Raw genomic sequence first — 11,587 nt, 5'->3', positions numbered from 1 at the left:
GTCAATCCCAAAACACATGGATGCAGATACTTTGCTTCTGGAACAGCACAGCATGCTTGAAGATGCTCCTACCAGGCCACTGAATTTACCAGGTAAATATGGGCTAAGACATCTCAGGATGCTGATCTCCAAGCTCCACTTGCTGACCAGGAGCTTTGTAGCCAACAGATGGTTTCTGTGTATTTTCTAACGACTGTTTGCCATAGAGCAGGGTCTGTCGGTACCTACCCAGAATAGTATCTCACCTGGTGGTCAGGACACGTCCCTGGGAAGTAGAAGACATATCTTTGACCCCGCCCCCTGCGCTGAGCAAATAGGTTAATGCAGGTGTCCCAATGACCAGGTGAGTCCACTAACCTCTAGGTTCCTGTATAAAAAGCAGGCATCTTCCTTCAGCTGTGTTTGAAAAAAAGCTCCTACTTTTGTCTTTGGTGAGGATCCTATTCCTGCTGGTGTGTGGTTAGGTGAGCTTTGAGGATGCAGACCAAACTGGCTTTTTGGGGGTTTAAGCAGAGGAACCTCTGGTTTTTTAATCCTGATTGGGCTTAGGCAGGAGATGGTGCTGAGCTGCTCAGTCTGGAACAGTAAATGCAGACTATAGGGGCTTGGAGAAACTAGGAGGTGCCTAGTGAGTTTAAGTCAATTTAATCAGAGCTGGGTGATGAACTGCTTTTGGATTTGGGAACCTCAATCTGCTTAAGCCCTGCCTTGAGCCTCTGGTCTTTTTTTATCCATTCAAATTCTTAATTTTAAGCATGTGCTTAAACGCTTTGCCAAATGCTGATGGAATTAAACATTTAAGACACGGAATAATTATTTTGAGGGTGTAGATGGTACCTAATAGCTTGCTTCTTTAAAAAAAATGGCTGAACAAATTACTTGCATGCACAGAGCACGAAACACTTCTGCATTTGAGTTCATAGATTATTTTTTTTTAATCTCTAGCTTTAATTTTCATGAGCCTGCCTGGAAAGATGTAACAGTACTGGATCTCATTCTCCTTTCACACAGGTGAAAATCAGGGCTTACTGCCCTGAAGAGGATAGAGTGTCTTGTTGTGGGGTGGGGTGGGAAAAAACCGGAATGAAAGGAGAATGAGGGCGAATGCAGCAAGGTCTGGTCTTGCTGCGATCCCACTGAGCTCAGTGGCATCCTATCCCAGGAATTTGAGCTAAGTCTCACCCCTTGATATAGGAAAGCTGCAGCCATATAGAACATACACAGAAGGTGACTGGATTAATTATCTAAGATACATACATTTATGATGCATAAAGAATTTCCCAGTTTGTCACAAGAGCCAACAAGCAGTATTCTCTATGATACATAAGCCAAAGCTATATATTTAAGCCAAGTTTGTCATTTTTTAAGTGAAGTTACTCTTCACTGGCACTGTCTAAGGTAAAACTTCAGACAGTAGGAAGACCTGGACCACCTTTCTGGGTGCAGTTTGGGTTGGGGGGGCAAGTGCTTACATTTTTTGTGCTTCCAGCTGAATGTTGGCCACACACATTAATGAATGGATACTTAGCTGCCTTTTTTGTATGCACTGTCAGGTAGTTTGATATTAGATTTGCAGTCATCAGATGATAGCGCTTGCAACCCTCAAATAACATAGACTTCAACTGCACACCCAAAAGCCTTGCTAAGCATTTAAAAATGAACCGCTAATCCAGATTTAAAAGCTTTGTTTAGACAGAAACATACATGGAAGCAAAGTTTGTTCTTCAATCTGTACATATTTGCTGCATATTGTCAAGTAGTACAGAAAGCTTCTACAACAGCCGCTGCTTGCATTAATGATAAATATAACCCAGGGGTGTTTCCTAGTTTTACACTTGATCTAGAAGACAATTAAGCAGACATTTTTTTGCATCGTACCCACATATACTTTGAACAACCTCACACCATTCTTTTTCACTGAATAAATGCATATAATAATCAAAGGTTCTGGTCCAAGACATCATTTCAGAGGAAATCCTGTTCTCATTCACACTAGCGTGAACTTGGAGTAACTGCATTACAAATGCAACCCACAGGAGCTACTCCATCTTGATCCCAGTGTAACTGAGAGCAGAATATGGTGCAATCTTTGGAAAATTAGCAATGTGTTGAGTTGTTGAGTAATGATTGTTTCTGTTCCTTTTCTCAAACAAATGATCTAGACTTCCTTGCGGAGAGCAACTTTTATGCCACCACAGATCTTCGCTAGAGCCTCAAACAATGGGTCACAGAAGGTGTGGATGCAGAGGGAGTAAATCCTGCTGATGCACTGGATTTCTATCACATAACTTTTGATGCATGGCACCACCGCCCAGATGTGACAGAAGGAGATTAATGCAAAGAGGAAGCCCCAGATGACTGCGAGAGGAATTCCCAAGATGGCAGAAAGTAGTCGGTAGCACCAGTACTTGCTGACGGTGAAGGTGGTGTAGCTGGTTTTCCAGACTCCATCAAAGCTGTATGTCCCTACTGGCTCAGCTATCACATCTTCAAAATCCACCTGCAATGCAGACAAGATAGGGAGATAAGGTTCCTTGGGTGAATTTGATATCTTTTATTAGACCAACCCAAATAGTTGGAGAATAGTTATTAAGCAAGCTTTCGGGTTCAAAAACCCTTAGGGAAGAGCTTAGGCAGGTGGCACTGACGATGGGGCTGGTAATGAATGTTAAGATGGAGAACAGAATAGTAGTAGTTATTGTAAAGAGCTGGAAGAAATATGAATTACAGTGAGTGGAATTAGGTATTGCAGCCTGTGACCCTTTTGAAATAGCAGGCCAAATCCAAGCTGTGTGTGAAAGGGCAAGGTGTCCGTGCCTTCCACCACCCTCTCCTCCTCATCGGCTTACTTCTCAGCAGCTGGCTTAGGTGCAGCTGATACAAGATCTACTCCTAAATCATGATTCAATACTGTTGACAGGTTGGGTATATATTTTTATCATTGGATAGAGTTATCCTTAGTATGAAAAGTTATTCCCTGTATGTGAAACTGGGGAATGATGTCTGCTAATACCTTGCCTAAAAAAGACGCGTTCATTAGATTTATTTGGGTCTCAAGGAACGGACATTATAATCAAAGAAAGTATTGCTGTTTGAAGTATATTCACTGCTCTCGGGGCACTTATTTGTTGCATTGAATTTAATATCAGTGTATTGACAGGGAGCACCATACTGGTTTGCTCGGTGTAGTGAAAATCAGGAAGTTGTGGCTATACCATTATCAAAGTATGTTGTAAGATATGTGTAGTGGAAGAGGATACGCTTCTGACTAGAATAAAAGATGGGACACGTATACACTTTCTGGTGAGATTTCCTCTACCTCCTGCTTCTCTTAGGGTAAGAAATGCCAGGAGAGCAACCGTGTTGGTCTGCTACTTCTGATTCTGATGCTGCACAGAGCCAGCCTGATTAAAGGTTGCCTGAAAGCATCACAGATAAAAGCAGAAGATCAGAGGAGTGGAGATGATCACCAGGGAATGCATTATGGTCTTGTTATCCAGGTCAAGCTCACTTAGGAGCAGTGGTACTAGGCCCTTGATGAACTTCCTGACAATGGATGATTTTGATGGAGTGAACCCCCAGTCTACTACATCCCCTTTGCACCCCAACTCTTCTTTGCCTAGTGTGGCTGGAGGACAGAGGAGTGGACAGTTTGCCCATGCTAGGGCAGAGGGCTTGTTTGCAGTCAATTTATGGATTTTTTTTATGTACCCTGACTAACAAAGGGACTGTAACAGCCTGGGGGAGTCTTATCCACAGTGCTGAAGTGTTCTGGGTGGAAAGATATTGCTACTGGTATTCTGGTACCACCACTGTGCAAACATTAGAAATGGATGGACCAGAAGACAGGTGAAACTCTCCATTATCATCGGAAGATCCATTCAGGATTTACTAATTGCTAAATTAGAGTTAAACCAATATTCAGCAAAGGTTGCCAGTCGAATTGCAAAGCAAAGGGTCCCCTGCTGGGGATGCTTATCCTTTGCACACAGAATCAACCTTTAAGGATTAAGAATTGCCCGAGATCAGCCTGTGCGCCAGAATGACAGAAGGAGAGAGAAATCTCTTGGAAAGGTGGGATTTTAATTTTCAGACCCATATCCTCCCAGACCTGACTTGAACCAAGAAGTTGGCAGGTGCTGGTGCAAGCCTGGACTTCTCAGAACAGGCAATGTGCTGGGAAGCTCTGTACTCCTGGAAGATTACAACCCCATTTTTATGCTTTTCAGCATTTAAGGGCATTGGCAATATGCTCTGCTCCAAGGTGGCACTGGCTAATAACACCCAGCAATCACTCTAATATATGGCTTGTTTATTTGTATAGTCCTAGTCAAACCATTTTGAGATTTGCCTTAAGCCCAATTGATCGACATGGCCTGATACAGATATCACTGCTGCGCTGTGGCAGCTGGAAGCAGGATTTCTTTTTATTACAGATGATCCCAGAGGTTCCTGAGGCTCAGCCATATACTAATAATATTCTACATGGGGTATTCCACATGGTAAAGAGAACAGGAGCTGAGGCATTAGAAAATTGTGCAAGCTTAGGGTATGTCTCTATGTCTATATCACGCCTGTAGACATATATTTTGGTTTAGAGATCATTTGGTTGTAAAACTGTTCTGTAGACCCCATATTTTGCTGGAACTGGTTGGAGGTACCTAGGGGAAATTTTCCTACAGAGGAAAGCTGAAAATGAAGGCCATTAATTGGCGGTTGGTCTAATGATGACATGGAGGAGACCCTGGATAAAGATTTGGCTGAGATCAAGAAGACTTTGTCTGCCTGGGTGGACCGGTACAGAGGGAAACGCAACACCTGGTGGATGATTTGGATTTCTTGATGAGGTGAATCAAGGGGGATCACCTGATAAATGGATTGCAGGCTGACTCTCACTAGTTAGCTGAGAGAAAAATGGAACAGGAAGAAAGGTTGTGCAAGAAGAGGAGAAGAAGCTTTTTAGATACTTCAGAGGATGCTGGTCTCAGCCCACAGACTGATCCAAATTGGTCAGGAACCTGAGCTCTGATGTGGAAGGGTTTGATTGTTAAGCCTGGGGTTATATCTGCTGTGCTTTCTGTGTGGCTTTGAAACATTTGCTGCATGGTGCAAGTATGGCACGTCTCCTGGGGAGGTAAACTATAAGCCAGCCAGGGGTGAAGCTCTGGGAAAGGATATGCTTAAGTTCCTGGGTAGCCAGTACTAGCCAACAGGCCATTGAACTGCCAGGTCTGAACTCTTTGAATGGTAAGTGAAGAGCAGAGGCTCTGCACCCAAAGAGCATGTTTAAAAGCCCAGATCCAACAGTGGTGCCTAGACTCTTCTTGGCCTTGTGAGCCTGTGGGACCCAACTTTCACAGCCTTTTGAGAGTATGGTATGGGCTGGGAAGTAATATCTTCTTATGTTGTAATTATCACTGTAACTTGGGGGGTTGGGGTGGGGGGGAATGGATATTCACAGGTGATAAATTCAGGTTCAAATGTGGATCAGTCATACCCACAGCTCCTTTACTACAGAGAAACAATAAATTTAATTTGGCTTCATAATAGAGTGATTTGTGCTTGGCTGTAGCTACAATTTAGCAGGACGTTTAAGGGCATGCTTAATTTTAAGGACATGATTAGTTCCACTGAAATCAAGATGTGACATCCTGGATCCACTGAAGCCAATGAGAATTTTCCTGTTGACTTCGCTGGAGACAGATGGCACTGCAGGTACTTCAGCATGGCTGTGGCTTCAAGGCCATCTGCCTACCTTGAGACACATAAGAAATCTTATTAATATGTAATCCTCTTTTCATACATTGTCTTTCTAGGTGCTGATCCAGTAGGGTGTCCTTGACCCCCTGCTCTGCTGTGGTGCAGGGGTGCTAATGCGCAAGCATGCATGGGACTTTGCTAGAGGCAAATGCTTACTGACTGATGATCCAGAGGTGCCATAATAGTTGATGGTGCAAACTACAATGGTAGCTGTCTCTCATTACATAGCTACGGCTGATTGGCCTTCACAGGAGTCAAGTAAACTCCTCACTGTCTTTGTTAATCTTCTACAAGTCACACCCAGCAACTCTAACATGTCTCCTCTGGCTTGGAAAAAAGGTATGGTTTGCTCCAACCTGGCATTTCCTTTGCATCCCTTGGGATAGCAACTTGGATGCAGCTGGCAGAGTAACTCCATAGGGCTTCCCAGTCCAAAACCCCACCTTCCATCAGGCTTTTCCTCCCTCTTGTCAAAGGTTGAATTGCTTGGGGATAAAAAGGAGCAGACAGGAACTGCTGCTTCCCCTCACTCCCCAGATCTGTAGGATTTAAATCATTGTATTATTCTAGTATTAGTGCTAAGCAGCATGAAGCAGCGTGTGGTTTCTGGTGCTGAATGTGGAACCTCGGGATAGAAGTGAGTATGTTGGATGTGCAGAAGTGCAGACATTTTGGCCTTAATACAATGCTCTTTGTAAGCTCACATCAGCCTAAAAGCCTCCTTCTCCTGAATATGTCAAGGGGATTTATTGACACCTGACATGGTTTTATTATTTCATCTGAAATAATCCTGCTCCTTTAGTCTCTATTTTTGTATTTGGTTATGGAGCTCTAGCCCTATGGCCTGTGTTTATTCCCTTAGACAGTAGTTGGTGACAGTAGTTAATACAAACCCTGAGCAAAGGGCTTCAAGCCAGTACACTGGAGAACATAAGTCTTTGGTTTTCTGTTACTGAAGCAGTGACACGGTAGAACTTGGCAGAAGTAGCAGGCAGTTCGTACTGCGGGGGAAGAATATGAGCAGGACCAGATCAAATGTATCTAAGGACCTCAGCAGAGAGTGAGAAACCACCATGAGGAGTGACTGATTTTTCTTTTGTGAATCAGATGTGTGTTGGCCTTCAAAACTGAACACATCAGGAAGATGGGGCAAAAAAGAAAAAAGCTAGAGACTATTTGAAGTGTATTTTTTTTCCAATAAAATATGTCCAGGTTGGAAGTGACATGCTTGGAGTTTGCACTTCAGAGAGAGAAGAGGTGGGTAGGCGGGAAAACTTGGGTATCTTTATACATGAGCCCCCAGGCCATTTTAGCAGTGTACCATGGAGATGTTTGGTACTTACTTAATGAAGGGATGAGTAGATATGGTATTTAGAGCTCTGCTTTACACTCCAAAGTTTGCAAATCTGAACTACTTTGGCCACTTCCTCTAGCGTCTTTCTCAGCCTCTCCTTTTGCACACCATGCCATACAAGGAACAGTTCTGTAGTTCAGACTTACTCTGTGCTGAGTCATTTAACTCATTTCAACATGAAGCTCCAGTTTACAATCACTGTCTTTTTTTACCTGGTTTCCCTCTAGCGGTACATCCCAGATGGTTGGATGAGGGGCATCCATCATTTTAGCTCCCACATTTCTTTTCTATTACCCTCTGTGCCTTTGGGCTTCTCGGTAGCTTACCAACTTTCTGCAGGTTTGGTTAATTTGTGTCTGCCTGTTTAACCTGATGAGTGATACTCCACTTACTAGATCTAAATAAGTAGGAGCCTCCTCTGAGCCCAACACGGCAGCAGAAGATGCTGGGAATCCTTGGTATCTCATCTCGATTAACTTGATGGAATGGACCTGCTCCTCGCTCACTTGCATGGCTCCAAGTCACATTTGACATCATTTAGAGCGGACGGCAGTGTCTGGACAAACATTTAAAGGCAGTAGAAAACGGTGAAGTTCAGAGGAGAGATACAGAAGGCTCCTTTCAGTGAGGAAAGATATTCAGGATCTACAACCACTGCTCACTTGTGTGAAGCACATTTTGCTCTGCTCATAAAATGGCTAGTAACCATACGCTAGCTTTTGTCTGTGCTGGCTAATTAAGGAGCTCTCATTTCAAGTACTGGCCTTAGTTTCAGTTGCTTTTTAAACCTAGGAAATAAAGCTTGCATTCCAGCAGATCCAAACAGATATATTTCAAGGCCTTATCTACTGCCTTTAAAAGGAGGCACAATCCACAGTTACTACTTTCATTTCACTTACGCTTATTTTAAGACTAAATAGCTTAATGGAATTCAAGTCACTTTTCTTCCCCTTGGATCAAACTTATCTTCTGTAAACTGAATGAAGCGCATAATCATCCCAGTGTAGGTTTGGCCTGCAAACACTCTCTTGAGGATGAATTCATCCCTTCTTTGGGCTCTGACTAGGGCAGTCTTGTTTCACCCTCTCATGTCTTTGTGTGGGAGAAACAATCCTATTTTAAATGACGCCGAGATGTTATGAATTTGTTCAGCTGTGCTATAGACCTCTTTGCTGCTGAACAGAGACAAGGTGCCTAGGCATTTGAAGTGATGAATTTTAGCACTTTTTAAAGGTTCTTTTTCATTTAGAGTGACTTGAGCTTGATCTATTTTACCATTTGCTTCCTGATTGCAGAGGCTGATGCAAACTATTGGTAAATTGGTGGGCTGCAGATCATGAAGCTGCATGTTCAAAAAGGCAAACCGCTGCGTTAATCAGAGTCAGGGGGGAAATCATGCAGCTTTCTCAACTGGTGCATGCATTTTCCTGGAAATTCAAGATTTGCTCCCTACAGCACGTTACCTCGCTACTGCCCTTGATAATTCTTCCTGTGACACTCTGTGCAGTTCCCCTATACAGGTAGCTATTTAAAGACTTGATAGAATTTGATGCTGATACAAAACCAAAAGTCCTGATTGCATTAAAAATACAGAGATGTCAGAAAAGCCCAGAAAATGTACCTTCACAACGTCTTCATTAATGTGCTTTGGATCTCGGTTCACCAGGTCGATTTCCTTTGTGTGCTGGTCTTTTATTATTATCCTCTCCTCGAGTCCAGATTGCTCTTCTGCCATCGTTGTTCTAGTGTTGGAGTGGCACAAGTGAATAAAACAATCCCCAAACTCTTACCCTGGAAAAATTAGCTTGGGAGAAAGTTTGTGCTTTCAGTATCCCAAGTGTGATCTTCTGCACTAGGCAAACCCCACCCTGGATACCAGTGAACAGCTGCCTCGCAGAGCTCCATTAAGACCCTCTGTGAAATTTGCCCATGGCAAGCCTCCAAGCTAAAATTAATATCGTAGCTCACACTGAGCTGAAAGCATTTCTTAAAGGGGTACTGGTCTGATCTGTGGCTTCGCACCATTGAGTCATCTTTGTGAGGGATTTACTCTCTGTAGGTAGGTTTATACAGAGATAGGAGAATGGGGAGTTAATGCAGTGGATGCTTTTGGAGGTTTTAGTGGAGATGTGCACTAGGGGATATCTAGTTTAGAAATTTGGGGTCAAGAATATATCATTCTAGAATAAAGCCCTGGGACAGGATCTCTAAAAACTAGAACTCACCAGCTACTTGCGGAGTGCAGTGGGACTTTCTGTGGCTGCTGCTAACAGAATTGGGGCCATCTTGCTTCCACATGCACTGGTTATGAAGGGCTGGTGCAGTGTCAGTGCATCTTACCTCCGCTGTGTCTCCTTAGCACAAAGGGTTGGGGTCAGAGAGGAGCTGTAGGCTGCTTGTCTCTCCAGATCCCCTTGCACACCTATGTAAGACCAGACATGATTATAGGATCACTCATTCATTTTTCCATGTGCCAGATGTGCAAAATGGAAGTTTTCCAAGAAACAGATGATGAATATTGTGGCCATGTAATGGATAGCCCTTGAGTGGGTGCATGACTTTTTGGGGCTCCAGGCACCCTGAGAATAGGCTGAGAGAGGAGGAGGAAGGCATAGGGTCATGATCTCTACAGAATAGCCTTTTGGAAGCATGGACAACTGCATAATGCTACTCCCCTTAGGTTGTATGGGAGGCATGATCCAGGGTTTTCTAACAGATAGACTACAATGCTTCCCATGAAGCAGCACAGGTCCCTTATAAGTCCTGCAGAAGCTGTGTGTCTTTGGAGGCCAGCACTGTTGGCGTGGCTGTGGGGCAGGGGCAGAATACAAGTAATTACCACTAGCCAGGCAGCCCAAAAAGGGAATGCTACATGCAGACATCAACTGAGCTGGGCTGAGCTCTCAATAAGATTGAGAGGGGTGATATTTGAAACTTTCTTCCAAGCAAGCAACAAAAAGGATGCATAAATCAGAAAGCAAAGGCCATGCACAAGGCTGGGGAGAAGCAGTTATTTTTGAGCTTCATAAAAGTGGGGTTTGGGACAAGCAGAATCACGGTCTAGAAATACCCCCCATAGAAGCTATAATGTCACAGAGTAGCTGAAGAGAGCTCCAGGGTTCTCTAAGGGATCCCAAAAGTACAGTTTCATGGCAGGAACTTGTGCTTTTGCTGGCTCTGTCGTGCAAAGAAAAGTTCAAACACTAACACGTTGAATACCCCAGATCAGTAAGGATATACTTAGGGATTTTATGCTACTGAGACAGGTGGGTATAATGCCATCCTAGCACTGTATTTAACATCTGTTGTATTTTAAAGGCTACCAACCATATTTTTCCAGTATTTTAGTGATCCAGTCAAAGCATTCTTTTCAAGCATTTATAGTCTATAAAAAACTTCCTATTAACAATGGTGTTAATTGGAAGCAATGGGATCTCAGGACAAGAGCTAATTCATTTCTTCTATCACAGGTTTTGGAAAAAGTGACTCAAGCAGTTCGAACTTTTTCGTTTTTCTCTAGCTGGTGGTCGGCAAGGGTGGGAAAGGAATCCTTCATGATCTCAGAGGCTGGTAGAGTAAGGTGAATAGCATGGGCACCATATGAAGAAGGGAGCTGATGCATTCCTGGCTTATACCTTGTAGGCACAAACAGCAAAAGGGCAGGTAAGTAGGAGAATATGTATGAGGAAGGGTGTGCCTAGGGAAGAAAGAAGGAGCAACACTAGCGTGGGACTCTAGAGGTGCAGGTTCAGTTCCCTGCTCTGATTCAGGACTTCTACGTCATTTTCCACAAATCACTTCTGCAACGAGGGTGCAAATTATGGGGGAGCTCAGGGGGGCTGAGCCCTCTCATAAGAGATGCGAGCCCCCCTGTAAGATTTGAAAATCATAACCTGGGGGGTGTCTGATTTTATTAGGCCATTGTGATGGACGGCCCAATTTTTTTTTTGCAGGACTCCTCCCCCCCAACAAGAGTCAAACTGTAATTCGAGCCCTGTGGGCAGCTAAATACATTTGAGCACCTGGGCCTTAGTGGCTCCCTCTGGCTTGGGTCCCCATCTCAAGTGCGAGCTGGATACTTCATTAGAGGCTGTGGTGAAGAGAAATACATTAAAGATGTCACAGTGTTTAGCTAATATTGTAAAAGCAGCCATAAAAGTACCATAAGTAGATTCATAATATTCTACCTGTGCTGCACTCTTGCTTGCAAGGGTGCAGATGCTCATTCAAGACCAACATGACCTTTTATTGGAATAGATGCTCACTGAAGGTGATTTGAGGGACCATTAAGTAAGGGCACAGTTATACACTAAAGAATGGGACTCTGAATTGCCACTCCTTCAGGGACCCTCCAAAGGATCCTCATATGATATACCTGGCTTACCGGAACAGATACAAACTTCAGGGATATCAGGAAGAGTGCGGACCCCGCTGCCTTCAAAACCTTATGGGTAAGCTCTCCTCTTTGCTAAG

The 11,587-nt window shown here is 43.7% G+C and overlaps 1 protein-coding gene across 1 annotated transcript; it reads right to left on the bottom strand.

The window, feature by feature from the left end:
- Positions 1-636: 636 nt before the first annotated feature.
- On the bottom strand, positions 637-8,958 carry CAV3 (caveolin 3). The gene is made up of 2 exons (XM_006272652.4): positions 8,736-8,958; positions 637-2,500 (listed from the first exon to the last, which is right to left on the bottom strand). The coding sequence occupies exons 1-2, from the start codon at positions 8,847-8,849 to the stop codon at positions 2,159-2,161; spliced, it is 456 nt and encodes a 151-aa protein (XP_006272714.2). The 5' UTR covers positions 8,850-8,958; the 3' UTR covers positions 637-2,158.
- Between the last annotated feature and the right edge of the window lie 2,629 nt (positions 8,959-11,587).

The sequence above is a fragment of the Alligator mississippiensis genome, chromosome 12, assembly GCF_030867095.1.
Source record: "Alligator mississippiensis isolate rAllMis1 chromosome 12, rAllMis1, whole genome shotgun sequence".
Taxonomy (NCBI): domain Eukaryota; kingdom Metazoa; phylum Chordata; order Crocodylia; family Alligatoridae; genus Alligator; species Alligator mississippiensis.
The sequence above is the reverse complement of the archived record's forward strand: the minus strand, read 5'-3'. Positions and strand labels throughout refer to the sequence as shown.

Coding starts and splice junctions, on each gene's coding strand:
- CAV3 (XM_006272652.4), bottom strand. CDS start 8,849: ATGGCAGAAGAGCAATCTGGACTCGAGGAGAGGATAATAATAAAAGAC. Junction 2,501..8,735: donor TTAATGAAGACGTTGTGAAG/GTACATTTTCTG, acceptor TCTGCATTGCAG/GTGGATTTTGAAGATGTGAT.